This window comes from Periplaneta americana, chromosome 9, assembly GCF_040183065.1.
Source record: "Periplaneta americana isolate PAMFEO1 chromosome 9, P.americana_PAMFEO1_priV1, whole genome shotgun sequence".
NCBI classification, from domain to species: Eukaryota; Metazoa; Arthropoda; class Insecta; order Blattodea; family Blattidae; genus Periplaneta; species Periplaneta americana.
Window position 1 is genome coordinate 152,601,621 of NC_091125.1, and position 22,260 is coordinate 152,623,880.

Sequence of the window (22,260 nt, forward strand, 5' to 3'; positions counted from 1 at the left end):
TCTGGCGAAGCTAACTATTTTAAGCAATTCAATGACCACACATGTTCGATTAACCTATTAATTGATCAAAATTTTTAATCGATCAACAGCTCTAAATTTAAAATTGTGTAGGCCTATGGAGGACATTTTCTGTCGAAGATATTTCAAACAATTCAATGACCGCTCATTTTCAATTAAAATTCGATTAAACGATTTAATACATCCGGTTAATCTATCAAACATTTTAGTCGATCAATAGCTCTAAATTGAAAATTAGTATATTGAGGGCATTTTCTGGCGTAGATAACTATTTTAAGCAATTCAAGACCACACATTTTCGATTAATAGATTACAGGTATCCGGTTAATTGATCAAAATTTTGAGCCGATCAACATCTCTAAATTGAAAATTAGTGTATGGAGGACATTTTCTGTCGAAGCTATTTCAAACAATTCAATGACCACTCATTTTCAATTAATTCGATTAATCGATTACAGACATCCGGTTAATCGATCAAAAATTTTATTCGATCAACAGTTCTAAATTGAAAGTTATTGTAGGTATGGAGGATGACATTTTCTGGCGAAGCTAACCATTTTAAGCAATTCAATTACCACAAAATTTCGATTAAACTATTAATTATCAAAATATTTAGTCGATCAACAGCTCTAAATTCAAAATTGGTGTAGGGAGAACATTTTCTGTCGAAGCTATTTCAAGCAATTCAATGACCACTCAATTTCGATTAAAATTCGATCAATCGATTATAGACATCCGGTTAATCGATCAAAAATTTTTGTCGATCAACAATTCTAAATTGAAAGTTATTGTATGGAGGATGACCATTTCTGGCGAAGCTACTATTTTAAGCAATTCAATGACCACATATTTTCGATTAACCTATTAATTGATCTAAATATTTAGTCGATCAACAGCTCTAAATTCAAAATTGCTGTAGGGAGAACATTTTCTGTCAAAGCTATTTCAAACAATTCAATGACCACTCATTTTCGATTAAAATTCGAATCAATCGATTAAAGACATCCGATTAATCGATCAAAATTTTTAGTCGATCAACAGCTCTAAATTGAAAATTAGTATATATGAAGGACATTTTCTGTCGAAGCTATTTCAAGCAATTCAGTGACCACTCATATTCGATTAAAATTCGATTAATCGATAATAGACATCCGGTTAATCGATCAAAATTTTTAGTCGATCAACAGCCCTAAATTGAAAAGTAGTGTATTGAGAACAACATTTTCTGGCGAAGGTAACTAATTTAAGCAATTCAATGACTACACATTTTCAATTAACAAAATTTTTAGTAGATCGAGAGCTCTGAATTGAAAACTATTGTATGAAGGTTGACGTTTTCTGGCGAAGAGGGTGAAAATGACAACGACGATATCGCCGGTGATTAAGTTTAATTTTTATGCTGATAGTGGTTATAATGTTGGTAATGGTGGCGAAATAACATTTGTAGCACAAGAGAAATTCAAGATGCGCCATTTGGAATAACTTGTATATACCGAGTATGTACATAATCGGTTCCTTTGAAATGAATTCAACACAGTCACAGCTTTCAGGCGGTGACGTATAGGCCGTCCAGCTGACGAATATGCGTGTCAGAAGAATAATAGCCGAGCACTTGCCTCGACTGATTCCAGGAACGAAGGCGATTCTTAGTGAACACGCTTTCTTAATTTAGAGCGTGGTTTAAAAGCCACCAAGCTCCGTGGTGACAAGGGATCAGTGTCAACGCCCAGGGAGGTTCGGGACGTTAAGAGGCTAATGGAGGTGAGCGAGAGCCGTTTACACTCGGGCCTGACACGAGAGAACAAGTCTGGATGAAATATTTCGGAGATTACTTTGAGATGCTTTCTAATTACCCCGAGCACATAATATTTAATAATAACAGTAGGTCTAATAATAGCAGTTGTAATAATAATAATAATAATAATAATAATAATAATAATAATAATAATAATAATAATTACTTATTGGCTTTTAAGGAACCCGAAAGTTCATTGCCGCCCTCATATAAGCCCGCCATCGGTCCCTATCCTGTGCAAGATTAATCCAGTCTCTATCATCATACCCCACCTCCCTCAAATCCATTTTAATATTATCCTCCCATCTACGTCTCGGGCTCCCTAAAGGTCTTTTTCCCTCCGGTCTCCCAACTAACACTCTATAAGCATTTCTGGATTCGCTCATACGTGCTACATGCCCTGCCCATCTCAATAATAATAATAATAATAATAATAATAATAATAATAATAATAATAATAATAATATAGTTTTGTCCTTTAAATGTGCAGAAATTTGATCCGAATTAGGGTCCAAACAAATAAAACTTTTCGTCCTACAAAGGAATTTTACAATGTTACATTTGTTCGGATCAAAATCCTGCACATTTAAAGGACAAAACTAAAATTCTTTCAATAATTCCATACCATAATGCTTTGCTCTCTTAAATGGACTGAGCTTATTTAATAATAATAATAATAATAATAATAATAATAATAATAATAATAATAATAATAATAATAATCATCATCATCATCATATAGTTTTGTCCTCTAAATGTGCAGAAATTTGGTCCGAACAAATATAACTTTTCGTCCTACAAAGGAATTTTACAATGTTACATTTGTTCGGATCAAAATTCTGCACATTTAAAGGACAAAACTAAAACCCTTTCAATAATTCCTTACCATAATGGTTTGTTCTCTTAAATGGACTGAGCTTATTTAATAATAATAATAATAATAATAATAATAATAATAATAATAATAATAATAATAATAATAATAATAATATAGTTTTGTCTTTTAAATGTGCAGAAATTTGATCCAAACATTATGTATCTTTTCGTTCTACAAAGGAATTTTACAATGTTAAATTTGTTCGTATGAAAATTCTGCACATTTAAAGGACAAAAATAAAATTCTTTCAATCATTCCTTACCATAATGCTTTGATCTCTTAAACTGACAGAGTATTGGGAATTAAATCAATGACTTTCCCAAAACACGTTGAAATGTTTCATATAAAACAACTTTCATCTCCATAATGAATCAAAAACGAGCAAAATTGTATTATACTTTTTTTCGAAATATCTCAAAGAATAACCCCCTGAAATTAATGGCACCTGTATGCCCAAGTTTTACAAGCCAGACTGAAAAAAATAACAACACTGGTAGCCCTTTCGCTCTGCAATAGATTACTGACAAAATAAAAACGATTTGCAAAGACTCCTATATGGTTTTTATCGATATGGAAAAGGCGTATGATTCAGTCTTGAGAATTAGTTTATGTTAGTTGTTTAAAATAGGTAAAAAGTTGTCAGATCCACTGTACTCGATCGAAGGATTCAGACAGGGTTGTAGTCTGTCTCCGTTATTTGAAATGTACCTGCAATGTGTCCAGAGTTATTGCAAAAGAATCTGTAAGAACAAAGGAATTGAATTGAATGATACACGTACTTTATACTTTATGCTCGACCATGCCGAAATGTAGTAATTATACACCTGGTAGCAGTCCTTTAATGCATGTCATTAAAGTACATTTATTCATTAAAGTTCAGGTTTTCGATTATTCTCGGATATGCAATCCAAAGACAACGAGGGAAACGTCACGGAGGCTGGAAATCCAATAGACCCTACTGTCGCAGACGGTTATGTTCTGTTACTATAATAATTAATTAGCGTTAATTGTAAATAATATTCAAATAAATTGTATTTATCATCTCGTTTTTCAATTCTAAATCAATTTCCAGGTTATATCAAAATTAGTTCATGTTATTCTGTAGATTATAACAAGGTCAATGACATTATTGTTCCTCGGAAAAAATCAATACTTTCGCGTCTGCGCACATCTCTCAATTTACGAGCGATGCACAAGGTCACTTCCACTCTTCAGTTAGATACGAATAAAATGAATACTTCTGAATAATTTCAAGTTACAAATTTGGTCGAGCATAAAATGTCGTATGAAACTTGCCTATAATGGTAATTAAGACGCTCGTATGAAAATTATGAAACTCGCTTGCGCTCGTTTCATAAACAAACATAATCGCGTCTTAATTACTATCATTATAGGCTCGTTGCATACAGTAATGTACAGGGACATCATTTTATTTTTACTTTAATTTTTATTGTACCCGACTTTTTGTATGTACTTCACTCCCACCCCCTCTTCTAGTAAACTTCCAACCGTTCTTCACATAGAACCAAGCGTATACAGTCAAAGTCGCCTTACAGTCATAGTAAACACAAACAGTACTGAGTTTGTGAGTATAGTACGTTCCAGAAATATGTTCGCTTTCAATATTGAATCATATTCTCGCACAGGTAATGTCGTCCGTTGCCTATGTCGCATCCCGGTTTCTCCCACCCACTTCTGCCCGTCCCTTTGTGGCTGGGCTGTCTTAGCTCTTTTCTGAAAACATTAATTTCTGTTAGGAATTGGACGTTTACGTAATATTATGCAACTGTTTAAAATAGCTTAAATAAAAGGGCCTCGTTAATTAATTAACTGTCACGTAATTTCCCCCCTTTCTACGATCCTGCGGCATAACCACTTGGACGGACAGTAGATAGCATGTCTGAGTAATTTTATCTGTGCGGGTCGGGCAGAAGTGAAGTTTGAATTTACAGTACGTAAGGTAGTCTTTTATAGAGTAGGTACAGAATTATTTCAACATGAGTTACTAGTGCGAAGGACGAAACTGGCAATTGGAATTAGATGCAATAGTCTATAGTGCGATAATATGCACAAAAGAACAGAAGCTTGTATCGAAATGAACGGCCACCATTTTAAAAAAATGCCTTTAAATATTCATATTATGATTATTTTTCAATTTAATTTTTTTTCTCTGTATTGTACGCTAGTGTGCTGTAAACAGTATAATATACACTGCATAATAAATACGCTCGCATGGATAACTCAGTTCGTGAGTAAAAACGCTTATTCTTAATACAGTACTGTATTTTGATTAAACAAAATCCTAATGATTATTATCGAACTCAAAATCGCGATATTTCCTAGTTTACGTAACTGGATGAACTACTTTTCTTCCCTCCTATACCTAGTAGAGTGATCTGTTTGTGTTTTACGCCAGTATCATCGAACTACAGTCGTGGAAGGGGATAGCAAACTGTGTTTCCGGTTCTCTAAAGGTACAGCCAGGTTAATATTAAAAATGTTAGTAAAAATAAAATGATGTCCCTGTAGAATTATATCAGTACTTTGCGTATGTTTCTTCCAATGAGGGACTTGAAAAGCGGTTTCCCTTCATCCTTGACTTCAGCTGAAAGCCGTGGTGTAAAGTCTAACTGCCAGGCGCAGACAGGGCGATAAAGCGGTCTGAGGGATATCAGTTGGACCACGTGTCCACTACTGTGCACTCTGACTACAGCTACCCCAACCTCAGGGCAGGTATTTTCAATCAGTCGTGCTCTACCATGGCTACAACATCCAAGACAATCCGGATTTCACTTCCTGGTAGAAAAAAGAGACCTAAAAAGGTCTGCCAAATTAATATACTCATGTTAAATTTTTCGTACACTACTTTTAACACTTGAATATGAATAATTGATTAAATGGCGATCTTACTCGTGTTAATTATGTAAGCATGTGCGGCTTACAGCTGTTTCGGTGTTACTTAACACCATCCTCAGAGCCTACTAGATCTCGGCGTTATCTCAACTTTGCTGCCTGTTGTGTGGGTGCGTTCGTGTGATGAAGAGTTGTGTCAAATAATGTGTGTGTTCTGAAATTGATCTGTGTGTTGAGAATTTTATTAGGATGTGTTTTATTGTGTCTGTATATTTCATATTGTTCTATTGTGTTGAGCTTCTGGCTTTTGGGTTGTATGTGTAGGATTTCCATCATAACTCATGCTAACCACACATACAATAACATAACTAATGCTAACCACACTTACAATAACATAAATACAGACATGGAAATCCTACACATACAACCCAAAAAAAAAACAAAAACTCAACAAACTAGAACAATATGAAATATACAGACACACTAAAACATACCCTAATCAAATTCTCAACACACAGATCAATTTCAGAACACACACACTATTTGACACAACTCTTCATCACACGAACGCACCCACAGAACAGACAGCGAAGCTGAGATAGCGCCGAGATCTATTAGGCTCTGAGGATGGTGTCAGGTAACACCGAAACAGCTTACATAATTAACACGAGTAAGATCGCCATTTAATCAATTATTAATATACTCAGCTGAAAAGCAGGGTGTTATTTATGGTAAAATTGGACTATCTTTTCTTGTATAGTCCGGATCAGCTTACTTAATACCCTAAGGGTGAAACCTAACCATTCCCCCCCCCCCTCCATTACTACATATGCTAGTGGATTATGGTGAGTTTCTAGTTTGAAGGTTGAATTTTCTTTTGCAAACTTCGTTTCGAATTTCGATACTGAGAAATACTACAACTGGTAGTGATTTTCTAACTGTTATGTTGGCAGCAAGAACAGCTGTTATCGGTAGTGTAAATTCTGAAAATTCAAATTGTTCTAGATTTCTGAGCCGATTACTGGAAGATAGTGAAATTCGAACATACTATTAATTAATTAATATCAGTACTTACTTACTTACTGGCTTTTAAGGAACTCGGAGGTTCATTGCCGCCCTCACATAAGCCCGCCATTGGACCCTATCCTGAGCAATGTTAATCCATTATCTATCATCATATCCCACCTCCCTCAAATCCATTTTAATATTATCTTCCCATCTACGTCTCGGCATCCCTAAAGGTCATTTTCCCTCCGGCCTTCCAACTAACATTCTATATGCATTTCTGGATTCGCCCATACGTGCTACATGCCCTGCCCATCTCAAACGTCTGGATTTAATGTTCCTAATTATATCAGGGGAAGAATACAATGCGTGCAGATTGTGTTGTGTAACTTTCTCCATTCTCCTGTAACTTCATCCCTCTTAGCCCCAAATATTTTCCTAAGCACCTTATTCTCAAACACCCTTAACCTCTGTTCCTCTCTCAAAGTGAGAGTCCAATTTTCACAACCATAAAGAACAACCGGTAATATAACTGTTTTATAAATTCTAACTTTCAGTTAAAATTATTCAGCAAAGCGCTATGAGTTTGTTAAAAGGAGGCCCATATGCATTTTGCCGCACAGTGCCATCGTCTGACAGAGCCATCTGGAGTAAAGGAAACAAAGACCTCAAAGACGCGGTGCTTACGACATCGGCAGGGGAGAAATGCGAACGTCGTGACACGAGTGTTACATAAACGAGAAGTTGCATCAAGGGCTTTGGGCGTGACGCGACCGTTTCCACGGAGATGCCGTCCGCTGTCGTCGTGATGACAAGTGGGCGCCCCTTACTAAACACCAGAGTTCGTGGTTTGAATCTCGAGATAGTCAAATATCGGACAATTATTTACAACTTTCTCATCGTAACTTGACGTGGTAGCGAAAAGCATTCAAATATTTATTTTAACATGATTTTGGCACAGGAATAGCTCACGGACAAGGAAGTAGTCTCTCGAATCGAGTATACATTAGGAAGAAGATTAGGCTTCCACTTGGACTGATTATCTGGCTGATTTTTTTCTAAGGTTTCCCCAACCGTAAAGTGAATGTCAGGTAACCTCATAAAGAATCCTAGGACTCATCTCGTCATTCACCATCTCGGTGTCACCAATTGCGCCAATGCTACAGACTATAACATCTTGGCTTGTCCGTTTCATAGCTGGATCTGGGAGGGATCCTAGCACTTAGACATGTGGTATTCCACAAAACAACTCCATAAGTGAACGATGAAAGAGTAATGGAACGGAGAAAAATTCTCTCCGGCGCCGGGATTTGAACCCGGGTTTTCATCTCTGCGTGCTGATGCTTTATCCACTAAGCCACACCGGATACAACTCCGACGCCGGTTAGAATCGTCTCAGATTAAGCTCCAACTCTTGGGTTCCCTCTAGTGGCCGCCCTCTGCACTACGTCATAGATGTCTATGAACGCAGGACCGAAGTCCACACATGTGCTGAGGTGCACTCGATATGAGTGACTAGTTGGCCGGGATCCAACGGAATAAGCGCCGTCTTAAATCACGAAGTGATTTAAGTGATATATATCATATATATTATTTGAATGTACCGAAGTACATATGATATTTCCATGCAGATATTCTGCGTCATCATACGATGAAAGAGTAATGGAACGGAGAAAAATTCTCTCCGGCGCCGGGATTTGAACCCGGGTTTTCAGCTCTACGTGCTGATGCTTTATCCACTAAGCCACACCGGATACAACTCCGACGCCGGTTAGAATCGTCTCAGATTAAGCTCCAACTCTTGGGTTCCCTCTAGTGGCCGCCCTCTGCACTACGTCATAGATGTCTATGAACGCAGGACCGAAGAATATCTGCATGGAAATATCATATGTACTTCGGTACATTAAAATAATATATATCCATAAGTGAAGATCACTTCCTGTTATTTTAACTATTTGACGAATTTTCATTTACATTTATTTAACGAAGTTCCTCTATACGAAACAACTTAACTATATCAGAAACATCAATACTGACAGTCTGTTTGAAATCGGAAGGAAAATGTTTGTACCTAGACGTCTGGGGCCGAATTTATGTTCTTCTTGGGGACGAATTTGTTTAAAATGGGGAAGAAAATGCTCCTACCTGGATGGTTGAGACCAAATTCATGTTCTTGTTGGGTACAAATTTATGTACAAAAGGATAGTTGGTGCTGAGTTTGTTAAACCCGTCTATCAGAAAGTAGGTACTTCTAAGTCACTTTCGTATTCGTTCTAAAAAAGATTCGATTTTATTGTTTTCCAGAAAGGCACAGATCTCTAATGTCGTCGAGATGGTAGATGATAACAGAGCAATGAGAGAATAAAAGTGACTTGAGAAATTAGTGGAGTGTAAAACAAATATCATAACAAGATATGATTTTATTAATCTGTAGCTTTCAAACATCTCCCTAAATGAATATGAATTCCTGTTATTTTAACTATTTGACGAAGTTTCATTCATATTTATTTGACGAAGTTCTTTAGACGAAAGTACTTATCCATATCAGCGACATGTACCGACATACCTAAGTCTGTTTAAAATGGAAAGAAAATATATTTTTTTTATCTGTATGGCTAGGAACGAATTTGTGTTCTTTTTGGGGATGAATTTATGTTTAAAATAGATTGTTCCTAACTGGATGATTGGGGACAAATTCACGTTAGACAGGTATTTCGTTATCGAAGATATACTCGTAATATCAAAGAGCTTTTACAAAATATACGAATACATAAACATATATATTATAAAATATATAACAGTATTATCGGTTTTCTTTTATAAAAGTTTCTTTGACAAAATATCTTTTGTAAAATTTTAGTGCATCTTATTATCTTTTTATGAAATATCTGACTAACTTGAAACCAATATGGAGGAACGTAAATATTATCGGACTGTTACTAGGGCCAAAATGTTGATATGAAAATATGAAGAAAATGAAATGTTATACAACAAAAGACAAAAGGATTACAAAAATAGAATTAAAAGACGAGGAGCTTACATAAAATTAGCAGAGACTAACTTATTTACAGGAAGGATGCATAAGACTGAACGTTGAACAAATTGAAAATTATTCATTCTCAAATAATTTATGTAACTTCTCAAATCCTCGTATTGTAGCTCTTTTAGTAAGTTCTGATGGATACTTCACTTGTCATTTCTTGCAATCCATGGTTTAAGTTCAAACAAGCATAGTATTGTTCTTCATTCGTTTTTGCATATCTGTGATCAAAAAAGATTTTATTTTATTGCACTATAAATGGAAGCATGGTTCTCGTTTGTTCGTTAATATTAATATTTTTATCAAATATTTTATAATGTAATATACTTCAAAATCTAGCTACCTTTTATCACAGATCTTTGATAAAACATTTTGCCGTATTCTTTGTCAAAGAATTTGATAGTGTAATGCCAGCCTTATAGTTGGGGACGAATTTATGTGTAAAAGTATATTTGGAGACGAATTTATGTGTAAAAGGATATTTGGGGACGAATTTATTTGTAAAAGATATTTGGGGACACATTTATGTTGTAAAACGATATTTGGGGACGAATTTATATGTAAAAGAATATTTGGGGACGAATTTAGTCTATGTGTAAAAGGATATTTGGGGCCGAGTTCGTTTTAATCCGTCCGTCAGAAAGTAGGTTTTATTGTTTTCGAGAAAGGCACAGATATAGCCTACCGTATGATGAGATAGTAGACGATAATGGAGCAATGGTAGAATGAAAGTAACTGGAGAAAATGAAACACGCGGGCAGATCTTATTTCGCAACCTCTTTGTTCATTACAAACGTCGAAGAACCTGCCATAGCGTCGCCTTACCGACTGAGCCACATCCACGTCACGTACCGCCGGTGTTCCCAAGGAAGTACGCCGCCTGATTCGACTCGCGTTAGTGCCGGTACTTCGCTTCTGCGTCTGTTTGCTCAGCCTCGTTGATAATTGTATTCCAACACCCGTGAAATTCGGCGCTTCTTCTGCCACCGTTGACAATGATGTGTCAAACCATTGTCATGAAACGAGCATGGCAGCTGTGAGATGTCCACTCTCGCGGCCGGACGGCCGGCACTTTTTCCATGTGGCCATGTCAACACACGAAGTAAGACAGCTAACAAGTGTGAGTCCTTCGCTTTAACGTTCGAGTCAATTGCTTTACGTCAAATTCCAGAAAATAACTCTTAGTAATGAATCTACAAGATAGCTTCTCCTTGCCTTACCTTCGTTCTTGATGTAGCCGATACCCAGCTCCGAAACTTCGGATGTTTCTGCATCTATAGGACAATACAGAACACCAATAATCACGCGAAACGTTGAACACCGATACATTTTTAAGACACACAACTTTACTAAGTTACAACCACAGATTTAAATACAAGGCGAGTAAAATTGCTGATAGTAGCTTACTTACTTACTTACTTACTGGCTTTTAAGGAACCCGGAGGTTCATTGTCGCCCTCACATAAGCCCCTATACTGAGCAAGATTAATCCAGTCCCTACCAGCTTATTCGACTTCCCTCAAATCTGTTTTAATATTATCCCATCTACGCCTTGGCCTCCCCTAAATTCTTCCAACTCTATATGCATTTCTAGATTCGCCCATACGTGCTACATGTCTTGCCCAACTCAAACGTCTGGATTTAATGTTCCTAATTATGTCGGGTGAAGAATATAATGCGTACAGTTCTACGTTGTGTAACTTTCTCTATTTTCCTCTAACTTCATCCCCCTTAGTCCCAAATATTTTTCTAAGCACTTTATTCTCGAAATCCCTTAACCTCTGTACCTCTCTCAAAGTGAGAGTCCAAGTTTCACAACCATAAAGAACAACCGGTAATGTAACTGTTTTATAAATTCTAAATTTCAGCTTTTTTTAGAGCAGACTGGATGACAAAAGCTTCTCAACCGAAAAATAACAGGCATTTCCCATATTTCTTCGGCGTTTAATTTTCTCTAGTGTGTCATTCATATTTGTTAGTGTTGTTCAAAAGTACTTGAATTTTTTCACCTTTTGGAAAGATAAATTTTCAATTTGTAGTCGCTCTGTGTTTATATACTATTCTACTGCAACGTGAAATGCAATCAATGTCACAAACATCACGTCCTGCCACATTAAACACGTTATTAGAGAAATATGGTACAGAATTTTTCACTGTAAATTCAACATCGCAACCGAAAATCATTAAAGCCACACTGTAATATTGAAGACAGCTCTGCCATAAGATCTCCACAAACTCCTGTTTCAACCAAACTGTATTTAAATTTGTTATTCATTAAAAACAAATTTGCAGATATTACCAAAACATTAAGAGTTTAGAAAATACAATTTTCATATTTCTATTTTGTACTATGTTCTGGTCACGAGACATAATCATGTACTTTGTTTTTATCGGAGTTTATTTCCAAACCTATTTCCTTACTTGTTTCAAGTAAAATTCATCAGTAATGCTGTCGTACTAGAGACCCCTAGAGACTGTACAGCAGCCGCGGCGAAAATGCGACTCACGAGCACATTGTGGCTCGCAGTGCTTTTCTCTCGCTTCCTACCTACAACCCCCACCCTCTCACTCACTGGAGTCAAACTCCGTTCCATTTGTATTTGTCTCGGACCTGCGAGTGGCGTATCGTCGCAATATCTCTTTCGATACCATGTACCTCTATAAAAAACGAAAGTTTCAAGTAGGATGGGAGGATGCTTACAATAAGATGAAAATATTAAATGTATGATTTGTTCACAAATATTACTAGGAAAACGGTTGTATAACATAAAACGGCATTATAAGTTACTACATGTTACTGATGAAACATTAAATTGTTAAGTGTTATTATTATTATTATTATTATTATTATTATTATTATTATTATTATTATTATTATTATTATCATCATTATCATTATCATCTCTGTACGTCGATTCTTTTACAGCAGATGTACGAATAATGCGGTTAGATTTTCAATTTAAACTCACAGATTTACAATGTGACGTTAAATGAAAGCTAGATGTAAGGACTTGACAGATATTGAACTTTTCAAATCTTTGGAAAAAAAATAAATATTTGAAGCTTCGTTCTTTCGCTTGCTCTGTTGAAGCCATGTTCGCTGTAACTTACGTTTGTGAAAAATTATTTTCAACAATGAAAATAGTAAAAATCAAATTTAGATCACGACTGATAGACAAATTACCTTCGTGATCAACTACGACTGGCAGTAAGTGACATAATTCCTGATTTTGAAACTTTGTCGCAGAGACATTCTGAAGACAGTTAATTTTAGGTTGTGATAATGTGTCCTATGTTTTCTTGTTCATTTCTTTCTTCGTTACACGTCCTAAACATTAACTTCCCCTTCGATTGTCCGCCTCCCTCCATAGGTGCTATGCACGTTGCAGCTTACACAGTGGCTCGGCGCACCATGGCCTTTTCGCCACGGCTGCTGTACAGCCTTGAGTCAGGTTGTGGCATATGACGTCACGCATAACTATAGTAGTGTATATCTACGCAGCGCAGGTAAGTTTATTTCTTCTTCAGTGAATACGTGTCCTAGCTCTAGTGATCTGAATAGGTTTTGCGCCCCCAAGATAACTTATATTGTTTTCTTATTTTATTCGATTGGCAGAAAGGAAAGACGATAGCTATGCCCTTTGTAGTTCCGATGATTTGGAGAACCTGAAATTCATGTGACCGATTGCAATACACTTTTTTTTTTTTTTACTTGCATATTAAAGTGGTTTTGATGATTTATAAAACTCTCAATGAAGAGTTTTCGAACGTCCTGATTTAGATTTGTTACATGGTTCATAAACTCTCATTACAGTTCTAGGGAAAGTATTTGCGTCAAAGGTTGATGAAGTTCGACTCGTTTTATATCAATATCTTAATTTTTTCCTATGTTTGTGACCGCTTTTTTTTTAATTCAAACCGACATTTTAATCTTAATTTCCAAGGCCTCTCATAATTTCTAGTCATTTAAATCATTTACAGGTATAAAAACAAGTAAATAAGAGTTTTAATATGTCCTGTCCCTTCATACCGTTAAGTGAGACGAGGAAAAAAGAGAAACGATCGATTTGAAATGTTTTTCTAACTCTGTTATTTCACTCTACATAGCTTTTATAACTGTTTGATCGAGTTTGGTGTCATTTTATTGTCCTAGTGTAAACAATAAACAATGGAGTTATTGAAGCGAAGAACGCAATAAACGTCTCAATCTGAACGAGGGATAAAAACACAAATCGGAAATTCAATATTTGCTGTCGTCGACATCATACATTTTCAAGGTTTGCGTCTTCTGAAAGGAACGATCTTTTATTCTGTGAAAACTGTATGAATCAATGCTAGGCATTCACCACTAGCAGGATTCCGCAATCGTGAGGTGAGCTTGGCATAAGGCCAAAGCTTAAGACAGCGGTCACCGCACAAGCCGTTGCATCCTGAGGGTCGAGCATTCGAACCCGATTGACGACGATGAATGTTAAAATGGCGATAAACGCCTAGTGTGGCTTTCTCTGGGAAGAAAATATAGTTGCGTCTCCCGTGTCGTAGATTTAATTTAATTTAATTTAAATTTTAATTTAAATTTAATTTTAAATTTAAATTTTAATTTAATTTAAATTTTATTTAATTATTTACTTACTTATTTACTTAGTCCATCCATCCATCTATCTGTCTATCTCTCTGTCTGTCTGTCTATCTATCTATCTGTCTGTCTGTCCGTCTGTCTACCTACCTACCTATCTATCTATCTACCTACCATCTATCTATCTACCTACCATCTACCTACCTACCTACCATCTACCTACCTACCTACCATCTACCTACCTACCTACCATCTACCTACCTACCTACCAATCTATCTATCTATCTATCTATCTATCTATCTATCTATCTATCTATCTATCTATCTATCTATCTATCTATCTATCTATCTATCTATCTATCTATCTATCTATCTATCTATCTATCTATCTATCTATCTATCTATCTATCTATCTATCTATCTATCTATCTATCTATCTATCTATCTATCTATCTATCTATCTATCTATCTATCTATCTATCTATCTATCTATCTATCTATCTATCTATCTATCTATCTATCTATCTATCTATCTATCTATCTATCTATCTATCTATCTATCTATCTATCTATCTATCTATCTATCTATCTATCTATCTATCTATCTATCTATCTATCTATCTATCTATCTATCTATCTATCTATCTATCTATCTATCTATCTATCTATCTATCTATCTATCTATCTATCTATCTATCTATCTATCTATCTATCTATCTATCTATCTATCTATCTATCTATCTATCTATCTATCTATTTAACTAGCTAGCTAGTGAGTACAAATTAAATTTATGAAACAAAAATGTTTCTAGCCACTACCGTAAGAGCCAGGCTCGTGTACGGTGTGATCTTAGCCTGCACGTGAAAGAGTCCTATCCCTGAAAAGGACTTAGTCTATGTATCTGAATCTCCAGCTGCAGCATTCCGGGAAGATTTTCAACTGTTCCACAAAGTCGATTCATCACACATCACAAGAGCGAGGCCAACATGTTTTTTAATTGGTTATATTACTACGCTTTTTCAACTGCTATGCTTATATAGAGTCTAAATGAAATGAAAGTGATGATGCCTGCGAAATGAGTCCTGGGTCAAACGCCGAAAGTTTCCCAGCGTTTCCTCTTATTGGGTTGAGGAAATATCCCGAAAAAATCTCAACCAGGTAACTTGTCCCAACCAGGATTTGAACCCAGGCCCGCTCTCACACGGTCAGGCATGCTAACCGTTACTCCACAACGGTGGACCTAACATGTTAATCTTACAAAGCAAACAGAATACAATATGTCCTTTGGTTTCAAAGTTATTGCTGTGTATTTTTCGTACATTATTGTATGCGGTGTAGGTTTACTTCCACAGGGTCCGGCAAAGGAAATGGCGATTTTAAGGAAAGTATGTGTCTGTCACAGCACAGTTGAAGACCGAATTGACAAACAGCACGAGTCTAAATTTACCGAATCTGACTTTTTACTCGACATGTGTTGTGTTTTGCGTACGTTACCCATCCTGTAAAAAATAATATCTCAAGTCCGACTCTAAGCCTATATTTTTCAATCATATAAATAAAGTGACGTCAAAAAATGTTTCCTTGCATTTTTAACTATGTCCTGATTGTGCCTATGCAGTGTAAAATATTACCATGGCAACTAAAACTTACCATTAAGCAACCTTATTCTCAGACACCCTTAAGCTCTGTACCTCTCTCAAAGTAAAAATCCAAGTTTCACAACCATACAGAACAACCGGTAATATAACTACTGTTTTATAAATTATAACTTTCAAATTTTTTGACAGCAGACTGGATGACAAAAGCTTCTCAGCCGAATAATAACAGGTATTTCCCATATTTATTCTGTGTTTAATTTCCTCCCGAGTATCATTTATATTTGTTACTGTTGTTCCAAGATATTTGAATTTTTCCACTTCTTCGAAGGATAAATCTCTAATTTTTACATTTCCATTTCGTAGAATATTCTGGTCACGAGACATAATCATATACGTCTTTTCGGGATTTACTTCCAAGCCCATCGCCTTACTTGCTTCAAGTATAATTCTTCTTAAAACCTGTTTTTTTTTGTGGATTTCTATCAACTTCGCGAAAATTTGCGGATATATTTCACTTAATGTTGGACTTTCATTAAGGGATTTGCATTTTCCATTCATAAAATGAAGCATACATTTTCCGCATATCGTTAGTACCTATGAATTACTGAGTGAGTGAGTGAGTGAGTGAGTGAGTGAGTGAGTGAGTGAGTGAGTGAGTGAGTGAGTGAGTGAGTGAGTGAGTGAGTGAGTGAGTGAGTGAGTGAGTGAGTGAGTGAGTGAGTGAGTGAGTGAGTGAGTGAGTGAGTGAGTGAGTGAGTGAGTGAGTGAGTGAGTGAGTGAGTGAGTGAGTGAGATGAACACGGAAGTGAATAGGTGATTACTGTAAATCAACTCTCATTTACCTGGAAAGTGTGTGTACAAATTTGAATCACTGAATAAATGAATCAAACATACTAGAAATCACTGAGTTATTATGAGTGAAGTTTTGAGCTAGTACAGGGGAGTTAGTGAATGAATCCGCAGATGAAATAGTATGAGTACAAGTCAATTAAAGATTTCACAAATTAAATACGAGTCATTGAGTTAGTATATCGCAAGTCAGTAAATAAGTTTGTGATTGTAAAACGGTGAGATTCAATAATCCAGTGAGTTAGTGACTCAATGAGTGCGGTTTTGTCTTCGTAACTGATCGAATGTTCCACGATAGGATACCCGGTGCACAAAAACAAGAAGGCAGCTGTTGTTCGATCGGGAAAGAAATGAGGCGTTTTAAGAGGATTCCGAATCTAATTCATGGTGGGTTATTCGCGGCGCAAAAAGGAGTTTGATTCACATTAACACTGGAGGCAACATTTCGCCATTTATAGTCAAGGATGAGGAAATTCCACGTGGTCAGCCGTGACGGAAGTTTTTGCGTTAATAATAATAATGAAATTTCCAGCTGTGATGCCAAGTGCGGTTTCTCGCGAGCACCTGTGTAATTGCACTCATTGCATAAACCAGCCAAGAGGTCTGTCTGTCCTCTCGTCCGTCCATTCTACTCCATTATTACATCTCCACTCCTGACAACTTTTAATATTTGGTCTTAGGAATACAGGGTGTTTCCGGGCTAGTGTTACAAACCTTCAAGGATGATGGGGAAGGGCACATGTATCAATTTGAGATAAGGAACCCTGGTCCGGAAATGACCGAGTCGAAAGTTACAAGCAAAAATAATTGTGTGGAAATTAAATAATTTTATTCCTCTGTACACCTTATTTATGTGTATTTATCTGTACATCTTACACATACTGTATTCATCTGATGTTGTTTACGTTGTCTACTTACAGTATTCCATTCAGTGCGCTGTCTGAGGGATGGGGACAGGAAACTACACTAAAGCACTGCAGATAGCGTAATGTGTAACGGACATGGTCGGTCCTGATATGCACGTCTGTAGACAGCAGTGTATGTGTACAAGTTGCAGTGTCCAGTCGGTCAGTCCTAGTGAAATGGAGGAGTACTCGAGAGCGGAATATGCAAACCTGATTTTCGAATACGGATGAGCCAATGGGAACAGTAGACAAGCTCACAGATTGTATCAGGACAAGTACCCACGTAGGAGACATCCGGCCCATAGCATTTTTCCACGGCTGTTCCAAAGGTTAAGAGAAGGAGGGCACGTGGTGCCAAATTACAATTCCATTTCCACACAACTATTTTTGCTTATAACTTTCGACTCAGTCATTTCCGGACCAGGGTTCCTGATCTCAAATTGATACATGTGCCCTTCGCCATCATCCCTGAAAGTTTGTAACACTAGTCCACTCTGTATAGCCTAGAGGTTCCCACAGGTATGAAACCATATTCAAGCCAATAAAATAATTGGAAGAAGAATCTATGTCGTTACTATATTTACAGGCTTTCCATTTTACAGCAGTTTGTCTTCAATTCCTCTTTTCCATATATTTCTATCCTCCCATTGTCCTTACAAATCCCTCTTCATTATGGCTGTGCTTATTCCTTCGTATCAAATTTTCTGAGACCTTCCTACCAGACGCATCCAAACTGATGTTAAGTTTGGGCCATCTCTTCTCCGACATTAGCTGAAGGTGTCCATACCCCTGGAGTGATCTGTTAACGTGAATACGTCTATGAGTTCAGTCCAGTACTAGGGTGCCACTCCAGAAAGTCAACCAACACATTTTCAGGTCAGTTTTGTCGCGCCTATAATTTCTAATCTACACAACATATTTCAATGAAGTAAGCGGTGATGACAGACGAAAGGTCAATGTATCCAACGTGATTTTGAGTTGGAGCGGATGGCGTCATCTAGCCATATGCGGGGGGGGGGGGGAAGTTGACGCATGAATTGGCGGGTCGTAGTGTAACACGAGAATGCGAAATAATAGAATGTTTGCAGTAGTGTCAAACGATTCATAACGAACCAGACTACAATCTCAATTCAGTAACAATCAGCAGCCGACAAGTTAAAGTGAAAAAAAATTCGCGAGTGAATTTGAGTGAAGAGAGAATATTCAGAATGTCGAGGCATATTTTGATTTTAATAAATTTAAGAAAAAAATTAAGCACATTATCTACTATTCATGTCCCTTTTTCCTTTTTTATTTTTCTTAATTCAACATCCAGTACTTATTCATTCCAACTTATATTCTGTTCTTGACTTCAGTCTCTATTTTTATCTTCGTAAATATCCGTTTTATAATAAGCTTAATTCATGGAAAATAAAGACCTCACATGCCTGATCCACAACATTCTGAGTAGTAACAGTGTACAGATCTCAGACAGCATAACCTTGTCAACAAACATCACTCAAACAAATGGAGTGCTGCAGGGAGACCCCCTCAGTCCTCTATTATTTAACATCGCCACCCACGACGTCGTAAAATCAATAAGAGAAGAATCTACAGATGTCAAGATCTATATCTATGCCGACGACATGGTCCTGGGATCTCATGACAGGAGTGAACTCCAAAAAGCAACCTACGCGCTGGAAAAGTGGGCTGACCAAAATGAGCTTGAGGTAAACATGCAGAAAACGGAGCACATGATATTCAGGAAAGGGGGGAAGATATCTCAACAAGACAAAATCTTCCTGAAACAAGAATATCTACAAACCGTAAACCAGGCCAAATACCTGGGACTGACACTACAGACCACAACAAATTCATTCAGGATACACACCAAGCAAAGAGCTACAGCAGCCACAAAAGCCATTCATGACATCAGAGAACTAACCAAGCTATCTCTCAAAACAGCGATGATCATCTTCCACACCAAGATAGTCCCCATACTTACATACGGACTAGACCTAACGTGGGATAAGCTGCGCACGAAAGACCTCCATACCCTAGAGAACGTCAAGGCCCGCTTCTTGAAGGCTGCACTAGGAGTATCAAAACACACTCTATCCAGGCTGGTGTACGTGCTCGCCCACGAGACCTTCTTGATAGAAGAACTCAGAACAAAACTCGATCTGCCCTCCACTTCCAACTGGAAGAAAGCACTAGACGAGAGGATAAAGAAGAGGAAGACATCTGGGAGGATTTCTACACAACGGAGGCCATGATAAACCGGACCTGGACAGACACGAACCAGAAGCTCCGCCACTTCGTGACATCGCTGGCGGTTCATGGATACCACCACAAGATATGCAGAATTCAGTGTTTCCACGAACCGGACGAGAACTGTGTGTGTGTCCTATGCAACAAGACATGTGATAGATACCATATCCTAGTCTGTGGGAATCGGCAGCTATCAGTCATTAACTTTGTTCAATCCAAGTGACTTTCATTTATGCACAATTTGTGCGCTTTATTATTATTATTATTATTATTATTATTATTATTATTATTATTATTATTATTATTACTATTATAAGCTTAATTGTATTGGTTTTGTAATTTTATTGAATCGTTATGTTTCATTTAGTACAAACTAGTTAATTATTATAGGAACTGTCCCCAAACACGAGCTTGCTCAAACTGGTGTGCGCTACGTCTATAATATGTATTCATTTTGTATTGTAAATATCAATAAATATTAAATAAGCAACACAAAAGTGGGACAGGCGTATATGCAATACGTAGCAACCGATATCTTTGCTTTCAATATAGGGCCTATACATGATGGCGACCTGTTATAAATAAAATTCTGTGGCCGGGAGGAAAAAGGTCTTAAGTAAAAATTTTATACTTTTCAGGAGAGCAGTAAAAAGATTGAAATTGGTGTCAATTATAGAGTTCTTTTAATTAAGAGGTTTTTCCTGGATATTATTTGTTTATATTTCTTCTAAAATAGGTAATGTTGCTCATTTAACAATTTTCTTGATTATTTACAAAAATAGCCGCACTTAAGCTCTTTTAAGACTACAATCCAAATTGCGAAGAAGGGACTATTTAAACATAAGACATTTTTCATATCAAAATAAGTGGAAAATGTAAATTATTAGGAATGCAAAATAGATCTTAAACAATATAGGACTGTTTACCCTGGTGCTTAAAGTTTTGAAAGGAAAGGGCATCAGTATGTGATAAAATAGCTAAAATACAAGTTAGACCTTTTTAATAGGGAAGCATGGAAAGTAAACATGTGATGTTTCTAAGGAATAAAGTGTTAAATATTCTTAAGCCCTTTATTCTGTGTGTGCTCGATTCAAAAAGTACTTAGGACATTTGGTATCACTCTATAAATCCAGTCAGGAGTCTTATTTGACTTTAACCGTTTTACCAGATTGTAGGGAATTGTTTCCGCTTTCATAATACATAAAATCTCATTTTCACAAAAAGTTGACTTAACCCTTTCTAACCCAAATTAAATTTACAAGCAATCCATGTTGAAACAAATAGCTGTATTAGGACCAATTCAGTGACCAAGTTACGGGAGTGGCAACATTTGAAACAAAACTATATTGATGAGAATGTATTGAAATAGAAGTTATCCCGCAAAATTTACCTTCATATGTAACACACAAGTATATAAATGCTATAAAGTTAATTATTGCCATATGGTATCTATAGGTAAGAAAGGGTTAAGACCTTTTCCCTCCCGGCCACAGAAGTATACTTGACTACTAAACCTGACTGCATTTTTTCCCTTTTTTTGCCTTACATACAGCAACCCATACCGAGAGATGCATTCACCAATACAAGGGATTCTATGGCAGGCGTTCTTGAAAATTATTTCGTGACATATTGATTTTAAATAATTATTTCCGTAGACATTTATTTTGAAAAATGCTTCTATGGTAAATTAATTTTGAAAAATGTCTTTCTTTTTTAATGCGAATATGGAGGTGTGTGGGTGTGTTGAACATACTGTCTCAGACTGTCGTACCCATGTTCTCAGAGTTTCATCTCGTGTCCACCTAGTTAGTGTCAGGTTGGTAAAACCGCGACGAGGTCTGAAAAAGTGTGGAACTCTGGATATCCCCCCCCCCGCTTGGCCTTGCTGGGCTATAATCCGGAAAATCAACAAGAAAATGAGGCCCGTAATTAGACGCCGTGGTCCATCGGTCGCGTTCGTTCGTTGCTATTGTTTCCTGCGAGCAGCGAACCGCGTCCTGCCCTTGGATGTTCCAATTCATTTAGCCATGGGCTACACTGCCTGGAACAACGAGCTGCACCATGCGAGTGCGACGATCTCCGAATGCATGCCAGCCTCTGAATTTGGCATAGGAGTAAGTACATATCAGTATAAATGTAGAGGACGAATCTCTAATCATTTGGTGGAAACTTTATGTGGAGTTCCTCAAGGGTCTATATTGGGGCCGCTCTTATTTTTATTATTTATAAATGATGTAAGTAAAAGAATAAGTTCTAGTTGCCTTTTATTTGCGGATGACCTCAAAATCTTTCGAAAAATTAATAGTTTGTCTGATTGTCAAATTCCACAAAATGACATTAATTCAATTTCACGATGGTCTGTTGAAAATGTAATGAAAACTAATCAATCCAAAACTTTTATCATTTCCTTCTCACGGAAAACTACTTCCCTAAAATTTAATTATTCTCTTAGGAATGTCATAATTACTAAGAAAGATTGTATTAGAGATCTTG

General features: G+C 36.7%; 1 protein-coding gene across 2 annotated transcripts in view; it reads right to left on the reverse strand.

The window, feature by feature from the left end:
• Positions 1 to 22,260, reverse strand: part of LOC138706612 (homeobox protein aristaless-like) — a 680,650-nt gene that overhangs the window by 508,490 nt on the left and 149,900 nt on the right. The window contains exon 2 of one of the 2 annotated variants that reach the window (XM_069836126.1): positions 10,809 to 10,862. The exons of the other annotated variant lie outside the window; for it this stretch is intronic. Coding sequence (XP_069692227.1) covers positions 10,809 to 10,862 — 54 coding nt within the window. The remainder of the gene's footprint in view (positions 1 to 10,808; positions 10,863 to 22,260) is intronic. 2 annotated transcript variants of the gene reach the window in all.